This window comes from Cheilinus undulatus, linkage group 21 (genome assembly GCF_018320785.1).
Source record: "Cheilinus undulatus linkage group 21, ASM1832078v1, whole genome shotgun sequence".
Lineage (NCBI taxonomy): Eukaryota > Metazoa > Chordata > Actinopteri > Labriformes > Labridae > Cheilinus > Cheilinus undulatus.
The window spans coordinates 27,985,165-28,012,301 of record NC_054885.1 but is presented as its reverse complement, the minus strand read 5'-3'; the positions used below and the strand labels follow the sequence as shown (position 1 = coordinate 28,012,301).

The window sequence follows — 27,137 nt, the reverse complement described above, 5'->3', positions numbered from 1 at the left end:
GGGGGGTTGCAAGACACTATGGGGGGTGGGGTCATAGGATGCTTTCCAAAAAACCAAAGAGAAATTTAAAAGGATTTAAAGTGTTATATATTATCAATTATTGTAAAAAAAATCCTTAAAATGAGTTCAATTAAAGATAAAAGCATAGCTATTAAGTGAGATTTGTGCTTAAATAAAAGTAACATGTATAAAAACCCCATAAAATGTAAATTTCTCTATTGTACTTTGTGCAAAATCATATGTTTTAGCTTTCAGAGACAGAAAGGGTCCCTAGTTTCTAGTGCTGTTATTTTGGGGGTCACAGGCTGAAAAGTTTGGGAGCCCCTACTCTAGTCCTTGCTTACTCACTACTTCCACCCTTTACTCCACCCTAAAGGGGCGTACTTTGTTTTCTTTTTCAACAGATTATTTTCCCTATGCCCCTCTTAATATGCAAGGACATCATGAGCACAACCGGGGTTGTGTCAATCCACCTTCCCACCTGATGGTGTCCTCAGGTGGCCTCAAACATGCCTAAAAGCTCTGCACGGTACTGTACATTGTTTCTGTCAGAACAAGTGAGATCATCCAGGGGTCCATTTTATAGAGTATATTAAACAGTGCATTCACTACTATCACTTCATGTTTTATAACTGTCAGCCTGTATGAATGGCTTTACTTAAATTTTTGTAATGCATCTTCTCTTTCAGTCCTGCACACACCCCTGCAGTCTTACACTCTTGTACGAGCATTCAAGGAGTGTTTCTCTGTGCTAATTAGGAAAAACAGGCACAGGCTTTCAAGCTACAAGGCCATGGCTTTCAACACTTTAAGAACTAGAATGGCCGTCTGAGGCAGCAGACCCACGCCAAAGCAGCGCCACTGAGGAACTCATGCTCCCATTGATTACTATGGTGTTCAAAATTTCGAAGACCGAGAAAAAACGAACGGGTGCGCGGATCATCACCAAAATCTAATCAATTCTTCCCTGTCACTATCCCAATATTCCCTGAAAGTTTGGTGAAGATCTGACTTTCCGTTCTCGAGTTATCTTGTACACATACAAACAAACAAAGAAAGATACAGAACCCTTTACATAACCCCCTGCTGATTTCATCGGCGTGGGTAACAAAGGGTTAAACAATTTAGCAGTGTCAGTGTAGCTTCATGGAACTGCAAGACTTGTTGAAGGTAAGGTCAGGTATGAGAACACATGCTGGTTCAGCAATTCACAATGTCAACCTTGGTCCTGTACTGCTCTGGCCACCTGATGGCTATCCTCCAGGCCTGCACCAGGCCCATGCTCCTATCCTCCCAGCTACCCCTGGAAGCTGTGAAGACGGGGGCACTTGGTTGCTCCAGCTGAATGAGTGCAAGGGTTATTGTGTTTAAAATTGGCCAGACATGGCCATTGAACAGACTGGGTGGATCTGACGTGTAGTTCCTTGAGTACCTCCTCTTTTTGCATTCTTTCTACAGGATGGAAATAAAGTAATGTTGGTACAGCTGTCAGTCAAAGGTTTGTAGGTGTAAAGCAGAAAGCCATCTACAATAAGGATGTGAGTCTCCTTCTTAGTATCAGACTTTGGGACAATCACAGTATCCATGGTGTTATTTATGCCATGAGGTTTCTAAAACTTCACTGGGTTCTCCTAGCATGTGTAGATCATAGTCATCATGTCATCCATGTCCACGTAGTCATGACATTGTACCACTTAAAGCCATCTTCATCATTTTCAGTCTTATCATAGGGTTTGAAGAGGTCATCCGGATGGACCAGCCTGCTGGGTCCTGGGCACCCAGTACACTGTGAGCTGGATCAGACCCCGGAAAGTGAACCAGATGCCTGTAAAAGCGCTTCTGCCATTCTTGTATCAGGCAGCTGACCCTTCTCTTGAGCACTTTAGTATTAGACACACAACCTTGTCAGTGAAACCCAAAAATGCAATGAAGAGAAGTCGGCACAAAGAAGTTTGGTTGCACAACTTCCACACTTTCACCATTCACAGACAATTTTGATGGCAGCAGTACTCAGCTTGTTGAAGAATCTCCTTAAAAACAAATTTAAGAATAATCTTAGGAAGTTATTGGCTGCATACACAACAGATTATTTTCTATTATACACCTTTGTTTGAAGATGACATGTTATTTTGTGTTACAGTGTTGGTTCGATACATTATGAATTTTTGGTTTCCATTACAGGTCCATGCCGTGTATTTTTACCCTTAATGCGAGTGCAAGGTTTCCCATATCGACTCCATTTGTTGAGGACACCACTGAATGGAAGTTCGTGAAGTATGCCAATGCACTAGAGTCAAAAAGATCTTGATGTCTGGGGAAAATATTTTACATCTCAATAGCACAGAATTGCATCTACTTTCTTGAAAACCTTACCGGCACTTTCAGTGTAGCCCTAAGCAGTATCCATGGTTCAAACTGATATGAAAAAAATTAATTTATACTTTAAAACTCCTCCTGCAAGTAAGTCAAGTGCTGATCATTTTAGCTTATTCATAATTCATCTCCAACTATCTGTTGACCTCTTAAAACATCTATATGTAAGCCAGGACTGTCCAGATAAAAGCAGCTGCCGATTTCAATATTTCCACTGAGCCTTTTGAACACTCTGGTCACCCTACTGGATGAGGTAACAATGTTTCTTTTTCTATACATTTCCAAAAAAAGTCAAACAAGGAACATTTTGTTGATGTCAGAGCACAGCAAAAACAAGAAATCTCTGTTCCCTACCATGTTTTGTGTGAATTATTTGGTCATTTTTTGTATGGAGATCAATGTCCTATTTGCTTTTAACCTCCAGTACCACAAAACACATTTGATACACAACATGGATTAAAGCAGAGGCTCAAGCAAGGACCCTGTGTGTTTTCTTTTGTCTTGTTTGTTTGCGTTCTTATTTGAGGTTTCAGGTTTGTCTCTCATTATTATACATATCTTATCTGCCCCGAGATGCTCTTGTTGCATTGTCCACCATGCAGAAGAGTCTTTCATAACGCCTACAAAAATCCATTTACAAGGCTCACAGTGCTCTAGACACCTCAGTGTGGGTGTTAGCTGTGTCATTCTCTGTTCTCAGGCTTTACAGGGGGCCGAGTGTCTCCCAGTGGCGCTGATCTCTGAGGCAAAGGCCGCTCTGTCAGATGACTTTATCAGCCCATCTCTTCACAGCCACCCCAGGCAGTATGTAAGAGCCAGACGAGAGCTCACAGCCATCCAACCTTTTCTTCTTTTTTTTGCCAAAATATCATTTTCAGTACATTTCACAGATTGCTCTCCACCTTCTCTCTTGGAGCCTTGTCGCCCTGTGCCTTGTCTGCAAGGCTGATGTCCTCCACTAGGGTGCAGTTACTGATGGTTCCCTCACTCCCGCACTTGCCTTCCCCTTTATTGTCCATCATACCATTGTGGCATCCAGCCACAAGCATGAGCGTCTCCTCCGGGCTGCAGGCCGGCGCCGAGCTCTTGGCAATGTCTGGGAGGTGAGGCAGCCGTGAGACGTGGTTTAACAGACTTCCTGTCTTAGTGTTGGGTGTATTGCTGTAGGTGTGGCGGTATTCCTCTTCGATGTTCCTCCCTAGCTTCCAGCGCTTCCACTTCTTCAGGATCTCGGACTGCACCTGAAGAGAGGAAAAAAGTTGATGTTTATAATAAAATTGATGAGTGGAGGGAAGACAGGGGTTGACAAATGTGTGTTTGTGGTACACAGAGGAAGACTTACCTCTTTGTTGACAAAGCAGTACAAGATGGCCACCAAGAGACCCTGTAGAGAAACCAACAAAGAGAGATTGGTCTCAGGATTGTCACTTTGGCTACAGTATTTACATGATGTTACAGTATATGGACAAAAGTACTGGGATGCCTGACAATTACACGAATGGGGACTGTAAATACTTTGTATGTAAATACATGCACTTTGATATAAAGTTGGCACTGTTTTGCAGCTACAACTGCCTCCACTCTTCTTGGAAGGCTTTCCAGAAGATTTTGGAGTGTTTCTGTGGGGATTTGTGCCCATTCATTCTGTTGTGCATTTATGAGGTCAGGTACTGATGTTAGACAAGAAGGCCTGGTTCACAATCTCCAGTCCAGTTCACCCCAAAGGGGCTCAATGGGGTTGAGGTCAGGGCTCTGTGCAGGCCAGTCAAGTTCTTCCACATTGAACTCATTAAACCATGTCTTTATAGTCCTTGTTTTGTGCATTTGGATTGGAAAAGGGCCTTCCCCACACTGTTGCCACAAAGTTGGAAGCATAGAGTGGTCCAAAATGTATTGGTGTGCTAAAGCATTAAGATTGGCCATCATTGAAAGTAAGGGGTCTAGCCCAACCCTGAAAAACAGCCCTATATCCACTACACCAGTGGTTCCAACCTTTTTTCCACTGAGTCCCTCCTGCACATATAATAGGTCATTTCCACCGAGCGGTCCAGCTCAGTTCGGTGCGATGAGGCATGCTTTTTTTTTGGCGTTTCCATAGAGAAAGGGTCCCAAAAAAAACGACCCGTACTGTCCCACTTTTCGGCATCCCTCCATAGGGGTACCAATCTTACCTAACTGTACCAAAAAGGTGGAACTACACACACAACAATAGGGGCTGCACTGACGTCACGTCAGCATGCAACTCAGCTGTTTGCCTCCGGGCTTCAAACACGGAAGTCAGCGCTGTGAGAAGCGGGCGACAACGGGAGAAAAATGGACCAATATCTGCCTAAATGGGAAATATTTGGACTCGACGGAGATCCAGACTGTTTCTTAGTCTATGGATACTGGTATCTGGCCACAAATCAAGTTTCCTGACATTTATCTGGATGATTTTAAGACCACAAAGCAGAGCCCAAAGGCTCACATCAGCCTGATCCATCCACGATAGATGAGAAATTAAATTAATGCAGAAGTTTAGAGAATACGAAGCCTTAAAACAGTTCATTCTCATCAGTAACTAGTTATTAATCTACATCTTACATTAGGTAACCTGTGAAAACATCACTCTGTGGTTGTTGAACGGGCTCGTAAAACGGCGGGTCAGACTATTTTACGAGATCAGCGCACCCTGGATTTCTGACTTAATCTAGCTTGATTTTAACACCAGCTGGACTTTTACTTTATTTTAAATTCTCACAGTACAGCTCTAAACTTTCATATTTTATTGTATAAACTGTTCTAGACTAGATATATTCACATATTACCATAGCGTTATGACTCAAACCGTCTCTGTACACGTATTCCATCAGCTGAGGATCTTTGCTGACAGCGGTTAATATCATTAAAGATGTTGCTATTTTTCTAACAAGCACTTTCAGCTGGAATAAAGCTGTTTACTGCGTATTCCCGACTGATTTGTCACTCATCCTCTCTATAACTCTGTGGCTGAAACAGCAGACCCGCGCTGTCTGTGACTTCACATGCATGCTTTTACTGCCCTGCCCACCCAAGTGAGAGCACGGGTGTCTGTGGAAACGCAAACTATTTTGGGGTTTAGCGTACCAAACCATACCAAACCGAACTGAATCAAACCGAACCCCCTGATGGAAACACAGCTTAAGAAGAGCTGCGCCCCCCTTAGGACCCACACAGAAAAAAGCGACATATCACTGTCAAAAATACACATCAATATGAATTGTTTCCATCGTTTTAAAGCCAAACAAAATAGCCCAAACCACAAGTGTTACTAGCAAAAGACCATGGTATGAACCATTAATATGGGTTTTATCATGATTTTAGGTGGTTTGAGTGAACCTTATTTTAATGACCTCAGAGCACACAGCCCCCCACCCCCCCCACACCACCTGAAATCTCTGGTGCTCCCCAAGGGGCCTTGGTTCCTAGGTTGGGAACCAAGGCATTACACATTGTGTTACACATTGTGAGACTTTTTATGCACCATGTGCCTTTTCAGTCGTTAACCCCATTCTGTGATTTTACCTGGTTTTCCGCTTTGTGGCTGAGATGCTGTTGTTCCTAAACACTTCCACTTTCTAATAATATCACTTACAGTTGATTGTGAAATTTCACAAACCGTCTAATTGCAAAGGTGGCATCTGATCATAGTACTACAGCTAAACTTATTTTGCTCTGCAGAAAGACCCATCTTGTATCATCATTTTTTGTTTTTTTTTTTGGATGGAGATTGCATGTCGAGGTGCTTGATTTTATACACCTGATAACAAGGCTGACTGAATCACCTGAATTCAATCATTAACAGGTGTGGCCGAATATTTTTTTCCATTTTACTTGTGTAAGTCATGGCTGGACTTGTGTTTTTCCATCTTTGGCTCTTATTGTTTCCTCCACTCTCCACAAGATGGGTCCCCTGGTGTTAATTAGTCATCATGACATACATAATCTGTGTTCCCGTTGCTTAAAGGTCACTGTCATTAAACTGCAGTGTGACACAGTGAGTTAGCAGCACAGATAGGTTGGTATGTTTATGTAAATCCCTCTGACACTTGAATAAATACGGCACTTGTAAACTGTCTTCTTACAAGGACAGTAAAAGATAGTGAGACGCTGCTCAAATACAAGTTCTTGTTGTAACAACACTCAGACAACATGAAAGGTCTTTATTGTTTGGTTTCATTTGTGTACAGCATGAACTACTGGATTTTAAAGTACAATGCCAATTCCAAAAGAGTTGAGGCATTGTGTAAAGTGGAAAAAAGCAGAATGTAATGATTTGCAAATCTCATAAACCCACATTTTATTCACAATACAACAAACAACATAAAACAATATTAGCTTACTTTAAATTTGACGGCAACAAAACATCTAAAAAAAAGTAGGGACAAGGCAACAAGGCTGGAGTAAAGGAGTATCTTAGAGCGGCATAGTCTCTCAGAAGTAAAGATGGGAAGAAGTTCACTAATCTCTGAACAGTGTGTCTAAAAATTGTGAAAAAAATTTCCGAAAAATATTCCTCAAGGTAAACTGCAGGACCTTGACTATCTCACCACCTGCAATACATAACATCATCAAAATGCTCAGAGAATCTGGAGAAATCTCTTTGTGAAAGAAACAAGCCTGAAGGAAAATATTGAATGCTTGCGATCCCCGAGCTCTCAGGCAGCACTGCACTGAAAACAGGCATGATTCTGTCCTGGAAATCATAAACTCTTCCAGAATCACTGTCTGTGAACATAGATCACCCTGCCATCCACTAATGCAAGTTAAAGAAGAAGCTGTATGTGAACATGAACCAGAAACACAGCTGTCTTCCTTGGGCCAAAGCTAATTTAAAATGGACTGAGGTGGAATGGAAAACTGTTCTGTGGTCAGATGGGGGCCAAAGAGGACAGGGATCAACCGGCTTGTTTCTGAAACTCAGTCCAAAAGCCTGCACCTTCTTGACCGTCTCTGCTCAGCTGGTTTTCTGGTGCACAGCTGATACACAAATGGAAAGGCACTATCAATGGAGCAGCTAGAATCCGACATCAGACAAAAATGAGACAACATTCCTCTCCAAAAGCTCCAACAACTGGTCTCACTTTCCAGATGTTTACAGACTGTTGTTATAAAAGAGGAGATGCAACACATGGGTTTCAAATGTTGTTTATGTTCTATTGTGAATAAAATATGGGTTTATGAGACATGAGAATCATTATATTCTGTCTTTATTTACATTTTTACACAGCTCCTCGACTATTTTGGAAATCAGGTAGTACAAGCTCACTACGGTAACAACAATCAGGCCAGATTAAAGGTCTTTATAGTTTGATTTCATGGTTGTACATCATGAGTATTTGGACTTTGAAGCATTTAAATGGAAACTTCAGCTGCAAGATGCATCCTTCATCTTGTTGATTTAAAATCAGTTCAAACTTGAGAGCAAAAACACTTTCATCCTGTTTAGGTAAATTGTATCAGTGTATTTCCTGTGGTGCTCTGATCTCACATCCTTCCCTCAAAAACAATGTTTTATTTTTCATTTTTGTCTTAGGACAGGGACACAGGGTGAATTATAGAGTAACAGGATGCCTCATCAGAATTTCTGCCTCCCTTATTCCACTGGCTATTTCTCCTTTAAATCAAAAAAATCTCTTATTCACCATCCTGCAAGTCACAGAATTTTCTCTAATCTGCAAGACAACTAAGTATTTTTCCATACATTGTGTGTATTGTTTCATAAAACAATAATGAATTCTTCTAACAAGTACTTAAAGTCAAACCTGGAAGGAGGAGAAGAAGAGGTCAATGAAGAGTTTAGTGAGACGCAGTCCAATGGCTGCTTTGGTGGACTCGTCCATCACAAAGATGAAGACCACCTGATGAATCCCCAGCAGAGGGATCAGGGTTAGAGTTGACTTAGCCAACCTGAGATGGAAGGATAAAGGCACAAAGAGAGAAAAAAAATAAAAAGTGGAGAAAATAATCTAATATGAATAATAAAAACTACTAAGAGGTTTGAACTCACCTAAATTTGTAATCTGTGTATCTCATTTGATGAGCTCGAAGTTTTGACACAAGAATCTTGATGATATGAATGAAGATAAGAAAGTTAATCTGTGAAAGACAGAAACACATGTAAATAAGGAGCCAAATGGTCCAGATCTCTTAAACCAGGTGGATTTCCAGTCAAGACTGAACTGACATCAGCAAAAAACCTGTGCAAGATCAGGGTTTATCATGCTAAACACTGGTAAACTTTAGTGAACCAAAACAGGCCGCTTTGCAGAACCCCTTACTTGTCCAGGCTTTGAATGTAGGCTTTTAATCCAGGCCTGCTGCCGTTTCTCCGCCTTAAAAGTATCACTACTTTGGAAACACAAAAGTAGCTGAAGAATTTTTTTAGCACTTTGAACAGTAAACACAGCACAAAATATTAGCATCTTAATAGTGTCTTCCTTTGCAGAAATCGCTATTTGCTCCCCATCTGGAGTTCTCTGCTGGGACATGATAAATAGAGGCATAAAATAATGTTACTGACACCACTTACTTTAGAATTATCTACACAGATAATCTTTTTGTCAGGCCTTAAATTGGGCACTCTCCCACTCCCACTAGGAAATCTGTCCTAAAAGTGGTCTCAATTCATCTAGTTCCTGGCAAGCCAAGGTGTATTTATAAAAAATGAAAACCACCATTTTTATATCATGGATGAACTTCATATATGAGGGGGGAAAGCTTTTAAAAGTGGCCCAGGAATGCTTTTTGAGTGTCTTGCAACTTTAACCAGGAAGGCCTTTTTAACAGCTTTTCTCCTCAATTATATGAAATTTATCCATAAATTGAAAATGGTGGTTTTCTTTTTAGAAACTCATCGAGTTCAGTTTGTATTGAACTAATCCAAAACAACAAGCAAGCAGCAGTTGGGTGGAGCTGGGCAGCACATCTCTACTTTGATTGAGAGCTCCCTGGCAGTAGAATTTACATTCTCTGTGATTTATACTGTATCATTCTTGTTGCAATCTGCATTTAAAAATAGTCTGCTCACAACACACACAGTACAAAATCAAGTTTTCTTGCAAGTGAAAATAGACATGCAGATGCATGGACACAGTGTTTACTACTCAGTGTTGTGTTTGACTCTGCTGTGCAGCCTGAACATGGTGGGATCAGGATAAAGAGGGAAACATGGAAATGGGAACCAGCAGGCCCATTCCTGCAATGACTCAAAGACAGGAATTCCTGTGAGATACAGGCCACTTAGCAGCACGATTAATGCATGGAAAATGCCGGGATGTCTGAGTAGCTGGCCTGACACAAGAGCCATGACAAATTGCACTTATATAAAAGCTCAGCGTTGACCCTTTCTGTGCCCACCCACTGGTCACAGCATTGCTGGGGTTAGCTTTCCCTTGTTTAATAACAGCCCATGACAATCCAATACCTCTCTCATCTGTAAACCTTTGACTCTCTGTGTTTCCCTCATGTTAGGCCTAAAGCACAGACTGCCTTTCACACGTCATGAATAAATGAGCTCTGTTAAATATTTTAGTTTAAGAGAATGGGGGAGGAACTACCCATTTAAAAAAAAAAAAATAGCAAAGTGCTGCCTGTGTGTTCTCAGTGCCAAAAATTGGTGAAAAACTCATAAGAAACCCTGAATTTAAATGTTTCAAGATGCAAGACATTATGAGGAAATTACATGGGTCTGACTAGAATTATGCAGCAAAGTTGTAAGTTTCACCCAAATGGTTGATTTGCAATTTAACAGCAGCTTACTCTAGTAAACAGACAAACAGAGATAACAAGAACCTCAGAAGTCCTAAATTCTCTGGCCATAGCCGTAAAAAGCAACAGAGCAACAACTAAGTGAGATCGAGGAAGTGTAAATTACCACAACTGCCAGCAGTATCGGGGAACGAATGATCCACCAATAATTCATGTTTATATTTTGCCCCCAGCATCTGAAAAGAGAAGCAGAGGAGAAAAATGGAACAAGAGGAGCACCTGACATGCTTTTAACCAGACTCAGTCTGTAAAAGATTGTGTAACACTCTTGCAAAGTTATAAAGCTTTTCTCTCACTGGCAAATGAAATATGAGAGACGAACAGCCAAACAGATCCTCCAAAGCCAGGACACACAACCCTTTCATGGGTTTTAAACATTTACGTAACACCATGTGCCTGTGGTTAAGAGAGTTTGGTCCCTAAAATCCCTATCATCATCATTTGCTGATTTTAGAGACTGTGTTAAAATCTGTCCACTGAATAATAAAAAGGTTGAGCACAATTCTAACATATTTTCACTTGTGGTGTCCTGCACATAATTATCATACAGCCAAGTCTTTGTAGCATGTTAAATTGACTCTGAGGTACTGTGACTTTTACCTAATCTGAAATGTGTCAAACAAAAGTTTTAAAGTGTTAGACAGAGGCAAGAGACACAGGCGTGAAAGGATTGGCAAAAGTAATAGGAGTGTGCTCTGAAGACTTACTCTTGATTTTCATAAAGATATTTAGCAATAACCCAGGGCACGAGGAATATCAACGGGGCACCTGCAAAGACACAAAAGCAGTCTAAATGCAAAACAGACATAATGTACAGCAGTTATAAAACCTTTTACATTTAGACTGGATTTCGCTGTCTCTCGGGCAAAGTATCATACACTGTATAACCCTGCATGATAGCCCCCTTTACTACATTTACTGTATATTTATATGGACAATGCATCTGCACCCCTTCCATTGTGCAAAGGTGAAGCCAAAACATGTCAGTGAAAGGCGCTGACATATTGCACTGTGATGTAACAGGAAGAGTTAAACTGGCAGCTGGAACCCTTCCTGCTAACCAAAGATGGTTAACTTAATAAACTTGTAAGTTCCTCAGATTTTTGTGTTGGCTGTAAGCTGACATTCATGCTTATGGAAAGTTTTATGACTGGATAGCTATTTTCCATCATATTTCCCGATTCTACTCTGCTAATCTAGTTGAAAGCTCTTTTTGTATTAGATATTTCTATTGAAACCAACAGTGAAGACTCTTACAATAGTTGATATGACTATATTAGACATTCATAACAGATTTCTGTTTAAAAAAAATGTGTTTGAAGCATATTTGAGTTTTTCTGTTAACATAGCTGTAGTCCAAACACAGGTAGGCATTTTTAAAACAAGTTTCCCTCCTCCATCCTAAAAGTAATCCAATCCACATTCGTATGCTATGCTTTCAAAAACATGTGTCCACATGAAAACACGAAATAACTCTGTTACATGGTGTGAAAAACACTCGTTGTCAACAATAGTTTGTCCTTCAGTGTGTGGGCAAAGCAGCTCACTCAGCAACAGCAACAATGTCCTTGACATGTGAAATATTTCTCACTGTTCCTTTGTGATGACCTTCTGTTTTCAAAGCTAGCATGAGTGTCTTTGGGGTTGTATGAAGCAGCCGTGACCTCTGTAGTCCATTCAGATGTCTCTGTTCATCAATTTAGTGGGAGAGCAACTCCAATTAGCACTTAAAAGAAAGTAATGGTATCACACACCAGTGAGCAGAGGTTGAAAGTAACTCATCACATTTACTAGTATTGCAGTAATTGAGCAGCTTCTTTTTGTACTTGTGCTTTGAGAATATTTTGAAGTCAGAAATGTACTTTTACTTAAGTATATTTGATGGAAGTATTGCACTTCATTACATTTTTAAAAGCATCAATAACTGAGTAAAAAAACTATAAGTCATAAAGAGGCAGTTGGTTTAGCTTTAACCTCACATGACAGTTGAGAGAATGATTCCACATCATATCAGCTGTTGCTTTTCACTAAAGGTGTGACTTTACCTGAACAACCTGGGTGCAGGTCCATATTCTCCTCAGCAGCTATTTAGTACTTTAAGTAAACTTTAAATGAAATACTTTTTACTGTTATTTTGATACATTTATTTGCAAATAATTTAACCTCTACTTCAGTAAATCATAATCAAAGTAACTGTACTTTTACTTGAGTACAGCAGTCTGTAGAAATTGGTGCATAGTGTGATGTCACAAGCCACATAAACACTGTAAACTAAGTTCCTAAAAATCTTCACGTTAGTTTCCTAAGAGGTCAGTTTTCAGCTGAGTGTTTTCATTGGCACATTCAGTGCTTTAATAGCTAATGAGCATAGCTAATCTGCAGACATCGTACACTGACATTTCAAGCTTAAACTTCCAGGACGCAAAACACAGAGTTGGAAAAAGTACACTATTATTGTACTCAAGTAAAGGAACAGTTACTCTGATTAAAATTTACTTAAGTACTTGTCTATAAATCTACTCAAGTAAATTAAAATGTTTTTGATTTAAATTTTACTTTATACACTGAGTAGTTACTGATGAGTTGTACAGGGAGACAAAAGATCTTTCACTCTTGGCTATTAAAACAAGCAAACAGATCTCCAACCAGGTTGTTCTGGTAAAATCACACCTCTATAATAAAGTAAAATACACAGCAAAATTGACAGAGTTCATTAAATTATACAGAGTTAGATTAATCTCTAAGGTGTCCTTAAATTTATCACTGAAGTCACAGGTGGGAACTCTAACTTGGTGGATAACTTCATTAATGGTTCAAATGTGTCACACATAAAAAGCAACAACAATCCATCAGAAACATGGACAGAAGAACACTGGTGAATGAACACTGTCAGATAACTCCAACACGTCAAATAACTGTGACCAAGGGCGTAGCATGGGGGGAACTGATTACCCAGGCCCACAGTAGGGAGGGGCCCTTGAGGAGCCTGCAATGAAAAGTGTGTTTTTATCTATTTTTCTTATTAATTAGTGTCATTATTGAATCAAAAGTCACCAAATGAATTGGTCAACAGACTGAAATCTGAAATTTGTATCAAATAGAGTAAGATGAATACTGGGGGGCCTCTGCTCCTCCCTTAAAAATTTCCAAATGGTATAGTCCAGCACTGCAAAATAATGAAAGTAAATTCAGTTTAACCATAGTAAAAATATTGCTCAGAAATGGGGAATTTATGCTTCAAAAATACATTAAAATGTATAATATTTGTGAAATGATGCAACATTCGTTGCTTGGCTAGCAAGTTGGGGGGGGGGTTCTTTCTGTGGGCCCAAAATCCCTCTACGCCCCTGACTGTGTCCTTGAGTGAAATACTGTTTCACTCAGAATGGAGTTAAAATTGCATGTTGGGAGGTAAAATCAACTCCACATGTTTAACCCTGAGATATTAACACTGTTTCTGCGATGTGGTGTGGTATCATTCTCTATCTATGTGCAACTGTGTAGTCAACAGAGGTTGAAAAAGTACAAGAGTATTGTACTCTTGTAAAAGTACAGTTACTCTGGTTAAAAATTACTGAAGAAGAAGTAAAAGTATTCATTTCAACATGTACATGGAAAAAATACTCAGTTACAGTAATTAGTCACTTCCCATCCCAGACAAAATGTGCTATAGCATTAACCTCCACTGAATAATGGGGCCCTGTGCTGACCAGGAGGCTGGGCAGATGAAACAGACTAAGTTACATCTTTTGCAAAAGGTCTATGCTGCAACCCAGTCTGCAGGGAGACCTCTAAATCTTTTAGTTTCACACTCTGGCAGGTGCTGCTCGGTCCATTTTAATACACAGTCTACACTCCCTCAAATGTACATTAACAGACACCCATCAGGCCAGCTCACCCCAGCCGATGCACAGGTAGATTTTGAAGTAGTTCCTCTCTGTGAACACGGTGATGACCAGGAGGTTGTGTAGGTAGATGCCTTCTACCAGCAGCCAGTAGCTGTTAGCCATGATGCTGTACTGCATCATCACCACGGCAATGCGACAGCTGATTGTTGTCTGCAAGACAGCAGGGACATTTATTTTCTCACATTCTAAAATAATTCATGCCATCTAATTTTATAGTTGTTTAAAGACACAAGTGATCAGGGCTGTAGCAGATGGGAGATTCTGTTTTAGACACTGTGCCTGCAGCAACTGTAGTCCTGTTTCTAACCAGCTGTGACCCTGATTTTATCCAGCTGTGTTTTCATTCAGCTTTGACCCCAAACATGAACAGAATCACTCTATACATGAACCATGTTTTCAACCCTCACCCCTTTCACAGATAATTAGCTGCTGCTGTTCTTTCTGTGCCTGGCACTACCCGTTCATAATATTGTAATTCATTAAGATAAACAATTTAAATTTGGATGTTTTTCCAGCTGTAATGACCTTTTACACAAATTCCTTTAATGGCAATTTATTTCTTAAAAATATGTTTGAAATATGAATGAAGTAGGCCTTCTATTACTGCACATATGATTATAGGTTATGCTAAAAATTCCAGCTGCATTATCCAACAGCATGAAAGCAATTGGACATAAATCCATGGTACATTTGCAGAATTGGAAAATGGTGATATATCTGCCATTAATTAAAGAGGACATATTTTGCGAAAATCACTTTTTCAAGCTTTTCTAGCAAAAATATGTGCCCCTGACCTGTTCGCAATCCCCTCAAATACCAGAAAAATCTATTCCCTTCCACCCTGTCCTTCTTCACCATTCAGAAAATGAGTGTTGAAACAAGCCGTTCTCAGATTTTACCCTCACGACCTCAAGTGAGGAGTTAGTTGGCCCTCCCCGCTTGGAAGAAAGTTCCACTCTCCTCTCCTGATCTTACTCTCAGCTGCTAGCTAAGATGCTGAATAGCTCAGTGGGTTACTCTGCTGACTAAGGTCTGGGAGATTGATGGTTCAAATCCCTGTAAGGTCCTTAAGTTTGGGTAAAAGTGTCTATAACATTGTAACATCAGGAGGGCCACATCCATTTCCTGAGAGGGGTGTGGTCAGGAGAGGCATCAGACAGCTCATTAACATTTAAAGCCACGGACACAGAAACAGCTTGTTCTGAGAAAGGCTGAAACTGAGTGTGTTTTAGACATGCAAAAATCCTATTCTAGAGTGTTTTTACAGCAACAAACTACACAGGCATGTTTTGGGGACCTCTGAGAACATTATAACCTTGTCTTAAAAGGGTTAAAATGTGTCCCCTTTAAGATGCTAACACACTGGGTTGTGCAGTATCTGTTGTTTTGCAGTCTCAAACTTCCAAAAGAACTCTTTAGATATTGTTGTGGATGATAGTGAGATCAAGCTATGCATATGAGCTATTAAAAATGCAAAACTCTCACATGGAAAAGAAAAACATTATCTTGCATCATAAGGTTTACAACTTATTTCATTATTAATAACAAAACAAGGAAAACATGCATTATTAAAGCCAGAACTGTGTAATTTAAAGACATCTTATGGAGCATTTCTACATTTAAATGTGCAAAAAAAGTTTGCATATGCAAAGAAGTGTTATCTTGAGCAGTATTACATTTTTCAAGGCAATGCATCTTTTCAATGAACACCTATTTGATGCACAACCATCAGACATTTTAGACAAAGCTTTAAGATCACTTAGACAAGGCCCTGATGATTTTAATGATGCTATGCAAAGACTTGTCCCCACATAGCTTGTTAAACATGGCTGACCTCATTGTTAACCAGCAGCTCCACTGGAGGCATAGATGCCTGGGGGAATCCTTGGTCCTGGTCTCTGCTGAGGTCATGTGATGTGATGTTGGCTTCCAACAGAGCATCTTTGATGAGGATGGACAGAGCTCGCAGAATGAAGGAGGCAAACAGATTCATATGGATGTTGTTCCTCATGCAATGCAGCTTCCTAGTGAATGAGAGGCAACAACAGTGACTGTGACCATTCAGTGATATACTGCAACAACACAGCTCTCTATTAAGCAGCAAAGCTTATTTGTTCTTTACCCTCGGTTAGCACTGGAGGGATTAATACCGCTCTAAGTTCTGTATGTTAATATGAAGCTAAAGCCAGCAGCGTCAGAGACTAGAAACAGAGTAACTCACTGGCTCTGACCAACAGTAACAGCAGCACTTCTAAAAGAGGACTAATTTGCGCAAATGTCAAAGTGTCAGTTTGCTTTTTTAACAGGAACAATTATGTACTGGACTGTTGCATGACCAGGAACAGTTGCCAGGCAACTATTAAAGATTCATCAAGGTTACTGCTAAGTGAAACTAACACTTTGATAGGAAAGTTATTAAGAAGTGACCTTTATTGCTGCTCGAGGCTGCATTTGGTTAGCTTTTAATGAAGTCAGGTCAGCTTTGTTTCATCTTTGCACTAAGATATGCTGAGCAGACCAGCTGCACCCCAAACGACATGAGAACGATAACCTTTAATTCTTCTAATTCTTCACCAAAGCCAGAGCTGGTTTACTAACTTTTCTGGGTTTGATGAAGAATTTATTGAGGTGATACATCAAGGTTTTATTTTTTCAATTTTTGAAATGATTTAACAGAAAAGTATCTTTACCTGAAGAATATGAGGACGCCAAGGGCCAACACCAGAGCCACCAGTGATAAGGAGTAGCCCACTGTGTACATGATTCGAATATAGGCATAGTACTGCTGCAATAGAAAACAAACATATGGATCTCAGAGTTAATAATAGTACTAATAATAATACTAACTTTATGTGTATAGCACCTTTAAAAACAAAGGTTTGCAAAATGCTTTGACAATAAGTAGAAACACAATTAAAACAAAGCATCATAACACAAGCAAAGAACATAAGACAAAACCGCATCAACAGGAGAACCCATGAAAAATAAAACCAGCAATGAACTACAACTTCATAATCATCCTAGTAGACCCATTACAGAGCCTGAAAACACGTCAAGTTAGAAATACATTATGAAACCTTGATATATAAAATTCCAGAATAAAATCAAAGAACAAGAATGACCATACGAATCCAGGCAACACAGGAACCCAGCTACATATAAAGAGATCTAAGAACAAGAAATGTAAGATCATTAAAATAATAGGAAGAAACAAAAGAGAATATGAATCAAAGCAGTAAGCAGCACATGTAATAATACTGGTCAAATACTTAACTGAGAGATAAAAAAGTAATATTTTTATTCTTACCAAACTTGGATCATTGGAGTCACACTCACTGGTATTTTTCGTCATCACCCACTGACCGCTGGCATCACACTCCTGATACACTCTACCATGCTTGACTACACAAACACACAACAGTAATCACAGTCAGCTGTCTTTTTCTGCCAGCTATTTAAACACAACTCACAAATTACCACCACACATCTTACCTTTATGGTACCATGGCAGATACCACGGACATGACACACTGACTGTGGTGTTGGGGAGTCCATCAGGCCAGCATGCATAGTTGTCAAAAGTCCTGTTGCACACAAGACCTGGAGATGTGCAACATGAAATATGGGTGAGATTCTCCTGTATAATCACAGCCCTTACATGTCTGTATGTATGACCTGGAGTGGTCTGAGTCATCATGGAGTACAGTAACACGTCTTTGAAGTTGCAGCTGCTGGTCATTAGGCCATTTGTTCACATCATGGTCTTTCATCTTGACTTCAGAGTAAAGTCCAATATTGATGACATTCTGATCATATCCCTATTTCATGTTATTCACAGAGGATTTAAGCAGTGCTGGTTATTTGTAGGCAGAAGTCTGACATATGAAGGTATCTTTTCCATCTCCTATACACATGCACAGACTCTGGTACATTCAGTGAAGAATGTATGAAAGCAGCTAAGAGGTGTGATTTGTGTGCAATGTGGGAAGCATCCTTTTTATAAGTTGGAGCATCAGTGTTCTGTGATTGTAGTTCACAATGAGGCAGACAGTATTACAACTGAAGTGGCATAGTTGCCATGTAGTTAAACACTCTGTCAGCGGAGCAAACTGGAGCCAGACTTCTCTCAGCGTGAGCAAAAGCAGAGAGTGTGGGGCAGCAAATAGAAAACTGGACAGCTGAGAGTGAGGGGATTATACAGTGCTTGGAACAGGGGAGGGGAAATTGCTGCTGCTGAAAATGGTCTACTGCAGCATTTTTCAAACTGAGGCCCTGACTAGGAGCAAATAAGGGGGAATGGGGGAAAAAATGAATAAAAGATTACATTTTTGTGACAATAACATTTAATTACATTTGTCTAAGTCCATATTACAGTCAGTATTCTTTTTGTCTATGCTAATTATTTGACTTAAAATAACATGCACTCTTCTAGCCAATCAGAATCAAGCAGCCACTGTGAGGGGCATGGATATTAAACTTGCTGCACTACTAAAAACTAGCAACTTACCTCTTCTTAAAATGGGAGGAAAATTCTAAGAAGAATGGAGCAACTACTATGAACATGACTCAGACTAACATAACCACAAATACTATATGGGCATGTGAACTAGGCAGTGTGAGTCTGCATACATAAAGGAAGGTTTTACTGCAGCAATAATGATGTAACAGATTAAATGTAATAAAATGAGCAACAAGAGAAAAATTCTACGGCTAGAAGATAATGATGTTTGGGGTCCTGTTTGAATAAATAGGCTGATTAACTCATATCCAATCTCTGCATCCCTCTCTGCCATTTCTTTTCATGCAACGTTATGTATTCCTCAAGTATGCGCCAATCAAGCACCAGTTTTAATATGTAAAATACATCTTTTTATTAAAGCTGAATTCCCCAGACATATATAAATGAGACCACCTCTGTACAGGTAAGAGAAACAGCCCATTTAATTAAAACTGAGTGTAATGGATGTGTATTTAACATATGTTAACATATGCAATTCTTCATTGTAGCCTACACATTTTTTTCATTCATGGTTCGGCTCATGTTCTGCTATTCATGGGTCCTGGTGGGTCTGGGTATTAAATGGGGATACACACAGGACGTGGGTCAGGTTTTGGTTTTGAGCTCTGCAGGTGTGGGCAGATGCTAGTTTGCAAAACTGGACCCATGCAGGACACTGAGGAAGGGTAAAAACTGAACTACATTCAAAAGGCAGCCAGAAACAGTACTCAAAATACAGCAGATGTGTAGTCTATATATAAAACTACCGTACATCAACTGGATGTATGTCTGTTGTCATAAGAGGCCAACATTTTGTGTTACTGCAGACTTACTCAGTGGAAAAGGTTTAACGGTTTTCAGCTCACCAGTTGTTGGTGGGTCTCGGCTGTTGTTGCGATCACACTCCTCCATGTACAGTGTCCAACTCTCCTTTAGCTTATCCAGAGTAGCAGTCGGAGATACCTAATGAAATGGAGCACAAACATGAAACATTCAGCAAAAGGTCACACAGTTGTATACTTAGTGGCATAGTATGTGCAAAAATGTGGACTTCACACGAACCATGAAAACTTTAAATTAAAAAATGTTAACCGAGGTCAGTCGGTCAACTCTTGTTTGTAATTATTCAAGCCTACAGCAGCGTAACATGTTTGCCATCAGGCTCAGACTTCATCACTCCTCAGAAATGTATTTTATATGCAGAATATGTGGAGGGATGAGATAACATCTTAAACCCCTTGTTGGAGCTGACAGGTGGAAGCTGGGGTGGAGGTGTGTTGAAGTGAGAGCGCGGTTCTGATTCAGGGCAGAGCTGGCAATTGCAGAGCAGAGGAAGAGATCATCTTAAATAGACCGCTGCATTAGGAGGATGAGTGTAATGTGACTTGATTATTTTGCATGTTAGGTGTGAATGATTGTGCTTGAGTGTGTCTGACCGAGCTTGCAGGTGTAATTCCATTAGACATCATGTTTTCCTCTGTAACTCATTTATGCGATAGCTGTAAACAACCCGACCAAAACCAGGGATTTCATCCATCAAGATAACACTCTGATGTGGTGCCTGGAGCAAGGCTTTGTACATGGAGCTACTGTTGTTACAAATCTAATTGCAAATGTGTAAATAGATCTACTAATGCTTACACAGTTTAGTGTAAATGCATACAGATCTGCAAATACACATTATTCCTATCTAATCAATAATGGCAGAAGAGTCTAAATGTTATTGCTCCAAGCTGAAAATATACGTTATCAGTAACAACAGAGGTGGTCCTCTCAACTGGCTGTCTGTTCACGTATGATTTTGCTTCACTCCTTCTGTACAAAATCTATAAATTCCTGTCACAATCCCCAAATGCATCTAACAGGGCTGTGTTTACCCTGAGCTCAGGCTCACAGGCTTATTGTTGCATATTTGTGCCCACCCAGGCTCACTGGTCAGTTGTTTTGTTGCATCTACTGCAAAAGAGGCACTGCTTTCCTGGTGCTGGTTGCAAATTAGCCTCAATCCATTTGGATAGCATGTGGCTGATTTGGTGCAGAACCAGCCTCCAGCTTTATACTCTTGTTAGGCCATGATGAAAACCCTTTTTGCATTTGCAAATAATTTAACATCACGAATAGCTCACTGATGTTGCACCATTGTATAACAATCGTGTCATGAAAGAGCAGGACAGTTTGTTTAAGCTTGAACCCTCTCTGGCTTGTTTCAGAAGTCAGCAGAGTTAGGAAAACTACAACCACCCCCACACTGTAAAGGTCAAACACTAATGGGAGTTCAATGGCTTGCATGGTGGCCATCCACATCTTGGAAATGTAAGAATGTATAAGTGCTTTCTTGTGTGATTTGTGTGGGTGTGCCTGTGCTTGTCCTCTGAAGACCTACCTGGATGCTGCAGGAGAAAATAAGCATTGCCAAAAGGAAGAACAGCCGTGACATCCCTTATTCCTGCTTGGAGCGGATACTGCAGGACAGGGAAGGGTTTTCACCTCATAAGGGGGCTTATCTACGCTCGCCACACTGCCTGGATGACACAGAGACACACAATCGATCAAAGCTCATTACAAACAGTACTCGCTACCTTGGCTCAACTTCACTGTGCTAAACAAAAGGGATCAAAACAGGAAAAAGGCTGGGTTATGTCTATCACAGAACAGTCTCATGCAGAAGATGTAAAAGCAATTTAAAGGACATTCTGACTCCAGGGAATAAACTCTGAATGATGCAATTTCCAAAACCAGACCACTCTGGAACATCAAACACATACCAAAAAAATCCAGGAAACAGTTTGTCTCATCTGTAAGACACCTGCGGCTCAGCACAGATGCACTCACTTAGTAAGTCACATTTGGCGGCTGTCTGCCTTCATCTTTTTTTGTCAGCGCTTGAGTGTCAGTGTGTGCCAGAGGTTACTCACCTGTGTGATGGACGGCACAAACTCCCCTGAGAGATTAGGGTGAAGCCGGAGAACGGAACGAAATCTGAAACGTTTCTGCAAAAAACACCTTGACCATGGAAACATTTTTGGCTAAAACGTTTCAAATTCCATTCTGTTCTAGTCTTGTGGTGGAAGGAGGCTGTTGTGCTGATGTGCATTGATTTTCTTGTTAACCTACAAGAGCACAATGTGCAATGACTGATGCATGGGCTGTAATGTATGCATGTTAAGTGTACTTTGACTGAAAATGTCAACAGTGTTCCAGAGTTGAACAAGCTTAGTTCCAACCTTTAGGTTCACCCTGTATATAATGAAGCAGAATTCAGATAATATCTAAAGCTATATTTTCTAAATGGCCTGTTCAGTGTAATGACCACAGGATGCAGTGAGCATTAGCTATAGTACAGACTGACTGATTGCCCCGGGCGCCTCAGGGATCAAAGCTTCTCTTGTCTGTTCTGACATCAGGTCAAGGCTGGTTCAGTTGAGATCACAGCACCATCAGACATACTGAAGCCACAAATCTGTTGTTGTTTAAAGACACATTTAACCAAAGAAGTGTCTGGTATGCTGTCCTTAGAAGAGAATTTGAGTGAAACCCATCCCAGTCTATTAGCGCATTGAAAGCATATGTTCTGCATGTAAATCTGATGCTTTACACTGAAGGGATGAACCAACAGCCTTACAATTTAAAAGATCTGCAAACATATGCTGCCAAATGCAACTGAAATACATTTGCTCTTACCAGACAAAGTAACCAGGCGTTAGTCTGTGGGTGCATGATGTGTAAGCACGTGTCCCAGTGGCTGACATACATATGGGTGAGTGCATGCTCTTGCTGACGGCATGACTGTATGATGGTTTTGCAAGGGTTTCCCTCTCACTCCTTTTCCCACAAACATATAAAGAGACTCATTTCCCATGAACCAAGGCAGCCTGTCTGCTCCACTTTCTGCAACTTTGTAGACAGTAGCTGTAATCATTAACCAGGCTCAGTGGTCAGTGGAGCCCTGCTGAAAGGCATTATTTAAAGAGAGAGAGGAAGAGACTAAAAAGAGGGTAAAGTTGGACAAAGTTAGAGAGTAAATTGAATAAAAGGGAAGGCTCTCTACCTTTTAGTCAATCGTCATACATATAATCATCCTATTGCAAAATGGATGTGTGGTTTAACTTGGCGGAGAAGAATCTGCTTAAAAGATGTTCCCTGAGTTACTCAAGCAGCATACAAACCCCCATATGGGTAGTTACATTGAAGACAATGCGTGTTGAATACGATAAAAAAATAGCTCAAAAGAAATTAATCCATAGTAGCATGAATCTTAATGAAGATGCAACAAGCTTTATGCTTTTAAGGAGGAGGTTAAGCTTCACCAACAACAGCATGATACATCAACACTGATGCAAGCAGGGATTGGTGAGAGGTATACCATATTGAAAGGGACAACTGTGTTGAGAGAAAGAGCTGTGATTGGCTGTGGGAGCTGGGAGCCAATAGTTAGGTTTAGCTGGCTGGCAGCTGATCACAGTATGACTACCATGTCCAGGGGGTGAGTGCTAGTCCCAGTCAGGACACCTCACCCTAGCTCTGCTTCCACCACCCTCTTTCTAGGCCTGGATCTTTTGAGGGTGTATCATGACAGAATGGCTCCACAGTCCTGACTCATCCCCCGTTGAAAGGTTTGAGGCACTATGAAATACAAAATATGACGAGACACTGAGCTGCTTTAATCCTACATAAATCAAGAGTGATAAAACAGGCCACATTGGTCTCCTCGTTAACACAGAGTTGTTAAAAGAAGAGGTGATGCGACAGAATGGTTAAATGGCCCTGTCCCAACCTTTTTGAAATATGTTTGTGCCATGAAATGTTGTCTTATTACTTTATTTAACTGAATACAAGGTTTGTTTTCTAATCCTTACACCGTATTAATTTACACTTCACAAAAGATCCCCGCTTGTTTGAAAACATGTTGTCGCCCTGAGTTGATGAGATTTATTTTAGATGAGGACAAAAATTGGAGATGAAAAGCATGCCCTCAAAAAGGTGACTAGCTGAAGTCCCCCACTTCCTCACTTGTTAAATTAACACCTTCTCTCTTCACCCTTTTCAAATTGTCACCAATTAACATCAGTCTCACATCACAGCCCTGGCAGTTTTGTGCACTGATTCATGTTGTATCTACATGTTTTTTTTTTTTTGTATGTAACAATGCCAAATGCCCAAAAGCGGTAAACAAAATCTCCTTAGATGAGCGGTCAGAACTGCTACAAAAAAAGAATGCAGATTTTTAAGATACACCCTGAGGACATTCATTCGTAAGTCTCTCATGCTTTATTTATGCAGCTTCGTCACATCCAATGTGTTTGCTTGGATGCCTTGGATTCACGGTAATGGGAATCACATCAGCCATTTGTTAGGAGCTGGAGTAGAACTTGGAGGTGCATGCTTATCAAGCTTAAACCTCTGTTATGATGTGCTGCTAAAGCACGAGACTCTGCATATCCAGACCAAAACGTCCATTCTTACATGTGATGTTCAGCCCCACTTGTTCTGTGTTCCTGGAAAACCCCAAGCAAAATGGGAAGAGACCCCGAGGCAGACCCAGAACTTGCTGGAGGGATTATACATCCCACCTGGCCTGGGACCGCCTTGGAATCCTCAGGAGGAACTCGAAAATGTTGCAGGGGAGGAGCGACTGGGTTGACCTGCTTTGCCTGCTGCCACCATGACCCGGTCCCAGATAAACGGTAGAAGGTAGATGGATAGATTGAGGTTGAAGATCTGATTTAAAAGTTGAAGCCACTCTTATGAGTCAACAGAGGCTGAGAGACTTCTCAAGGTGTGTGGGCCAAGATGTTTCACCTCTGTATTAGAATATGTTAGAATATATAGTTCATAAAACACAGAGGAGATTCAGTTTCTTTCTCTCTGTTTCTTGAACATGCTATGTGAACATACATAGGCCACAAACAAACATGATCATGAACTAACAGAGTGATGGAAGTGTAAGGGGCTGCACTGGAAAAAAAAAAACAATTTGAAAAGAGCATGGGAAATATTTATTTCTGCAATTCTGATTGATTCAAAGATTCATACAAATTCTACTTTTTGGGACATACTGTGACCCTAAGAATACTACCACAAGCAGCCAGTTTGAGTACAGCAAAGCTGCTGCTGGCATTTTTCTCCTGTGCACTTTTCTCTTTGGTACTCAGATAGTTCAGGGGGCGTGTTGGCTGTGGCTCACTAGCCACGTAGCTATCATTATCTATCCCTGTTTGTGTGGAATGTATGACCGCATCTACTAATGGACTGTCTGTCTAAGGAGCAATAAGATGTCAGCCCATCCTGTCCTGACTGAAGACAAGCATAAGGACACATTTCGGATTCAACTATCTCCTGGGTAGGAAGAGGCCTGACCTTACATCTTCAAAATGAGATGTCTGCAAAATGATGGTGACTTAAAATAAGTGGAACAATGGCCAACAACTGCTGACTAGTGCACAAGCTACACCGCCACTTTCGAGTAACTCACTTTACTAATGGGAGGGAGTAGGGGACTTTTCATGTCACATGACATTTTATTGCTTCTTAGGACACATAAGACTGTGAAATGTCCTAAAATAAGCACCACTTTGTTGAGCATGGGAAATTTATTTTAAATCAGGAATTATTTTGATTGAAAATGAATTTTAAATTAAAATGAAATCAAATCATGACTTATTGAAAATAGGATCCACCCCCCTGCATGAAGTTTGGCACCTCAGCAGTGCTCAGAAAGTGAACGGGCACCTCTCCAGCAACCACTTGATACAGTGACCCTTCAGTTCCCCCCTGACTGTCCCTACAGACTGAACAACTGCTACCCCATGATCATGTGTAGAGATGACAGAATGCTTTTTATCATAGTTGTTCTGATCAGCGTCCATAAAATCACTTGACCTGATTATCTCTCCCCGTTTGGGGTGATTTTTGTCTTACTGCGCTTGTCTGCTCCACAGACAGAAACATGGCGGGGACCAAACAAAACTGATCTGTTGCTGAGACAACTTTTTTTTTTTTTTTTTTTCAAGAAACTGAAAAAGAGCTCAGGATTGTTGATCATATAATATAAGGTACAGACATGAAAAAGTAGAACAATCCACCATTTTGGGATAGCAGGAGTTTAAAAAAACTTGCGAGTGCCAGTGACTTATTTAGGAAGAATTTCTTCTTCTATGTCAAGTTTTTGGCAGAGTTGACTGGTTGGACAATGCTGCACATGTCAGAGCCGTTGTATAATAACTCAATCAGGTCGCATCTTTTACCGTCCATGTTAACAGAGAAATTTAAATCTCCAATCAGAACAAATTCAATTGGATTGTGAAAAAAAATGCTCATGTCACAGAAGCTCCTGATTTTCAAATAGGCCAAAAATATTGAACAAAAGGCATTCCTTATAAGTTTAGAAAGTAGCATGCAATTTAGCTCCCTAATAAGGAATGATTCCTTATTTTAAGGAACAGTTGGCAGCCCTTACACTAAGGCTTTATGTTTTCAGGTTCTCTATCCATCTGTCCAGGAGCACTTCTGTCACACATTTAACTATCAATGGCAAAACAGTGATGGATATACAGTTTTACTTGGCAGAGAAGACCCTGCTTTCTTTTTTGTCACAACAGTCAACTGATATATTTTTGGAGGTCAAAGGTCAAGGTCATACTGCCTTTATTTTCATCTATTACTTGTGAATACGTTATCTTAAGGGTGCTTTGGGGAACTTTTTTCTTTTTTTTTTTTTCAAATTTTGGCACATTGCTTCTTGCCTCAAGGTTGAAGTGCGACTTCAAATCTGATGCACACAATAATTTAATAATGCATTGAGGGATTTTTGCTAAATTTAGCATAAACCTACACACGGACTTGAGGATGACAAGGATTAGAATTAGAGAGGTAAACAACAACAACAGTAGGTAGAGTACTAGCTTGTTCTGAGAAAAGCTGCATTGCTGGATTTAAACCGATTAAATACCACTAAAGTACAAAGAGGTCATTCTCCTTATATTCGAAGGATAGGGCAGCTATTTATTACAATATGTTCCTGGCCATTCATTTATTTGTATGAGAAGTGTATAGAGATTTGTAAATGATGAACATGAAAACAGTTGTGTACTCAAGTGCATGTTGGATTGCTCAGCACAATGGCCACTAACAATCAGTGTTGTGTGTTCAAGAGTACTTACCTTTTATTCAATTACATTGTCCAACAAATAAAATTACAAAAGAAGAGTGTGCATGCATGAATGCAGGCAGCGCAGAGAACAGCGAGGATTAAAAACAAACCTCTTGGAAAACACACAATGACTATCCAGCTCAGGAAAGTGCCCCGGAGCCATGATCTATCATACAGCTTTAGAAATGTAAAAATGTACTGCATGACCCATCTGCTACTTTGCTTGTCATTGTTGAAACCTGTTTGTCTTTGTTTTCCAATGAAGTGGCAGCCACTCAAGCAGCCGTGCTTCCAAAATGTCCATCAGACATATCCGTCAAACTACATGATCATTAAAGCAAAACTGCATGTACTGCTTTACGTGTTCCTCCTTCAAACATTGCTTTGATTTAATAAAGCGAGGCAAAGCACGACATGCTTA

The 27,137-nt window shown here is 40.3% G+C and overlaps 1 protein-coding gene across 2 annotated transcripts in view; it reads right to left on the bottom strand.

Moving 5' to 3' along the window:
* Positions 1 to 984: 984 nt before the first annotated feature.
* gcgra (glucagon receptor a) overlaps positions 985 to 27,137 on the bottom strand; it is a 71,974-nt gene continuing 45,821 nt past the window's right edge. The window contains exons 2-14 of one of the 2 annotated variants that reach the window (XM_041816838.1): positions 20,951 to 21,089; positions 19,434 to 19,530; positions 17,562 to 17,669; positions 17,377 to 17,471; positions 16,760 to 16,854; positions 15,904 to 16,093; positions 14,060 to 14,219; positions 10,869 to 10,929; positions 10,268 to 10,337; positions 8,402 to 8,490; positions 8,157 to 8,301; positions 3,716 to 3,757; positions 985 to 3,614 (exon numbers count right to left, since the gene is read on the bottom strand). In XM_041816838.1, coding sequence (XP_041672772.1) covers positions 3,258 to 3,614; positions 3,716 to 3,757; positions 8,157 to 8,301; positions 8,402 to 8,490; positions 10,268 to 10,337; positions 10,869 to 10,929; positions 14,060 to 14,219; positions 15,904 to 16,093; positions 16,760 to 16,854; positions 17,377 to 17,471; positions 17,562 to 17,669; positions 19,434 to 19,530; positions 20,951 to 21,004 — 1,563 coding nt within the window. In that variant the 5' untranslated portion in view covers positions 21,005 to 21,089 and the 3' untranslated portion in view covers positions 985 to 3,257. Of the gene's footprint in view, positions 3,615 to 3,715; positions 3,758 to 8,156; positions 8,302 to 8,401; positions 8,491 to 10,267; positions 10,338 to 10,868; positions 10,930 to 14,059; positions 14,220 to 15,903; positions 16,094 to 16,759; positions 16,855 to 17,376; positions 17,472 to 17,561; positions 17,670 to 19,433; positions 19,531 to 20,950; positions 21,351 to 27,137 lie in introns of those variants that run through there. The other variant, XM_041816839.1, reaches the window with a different exon arrangement.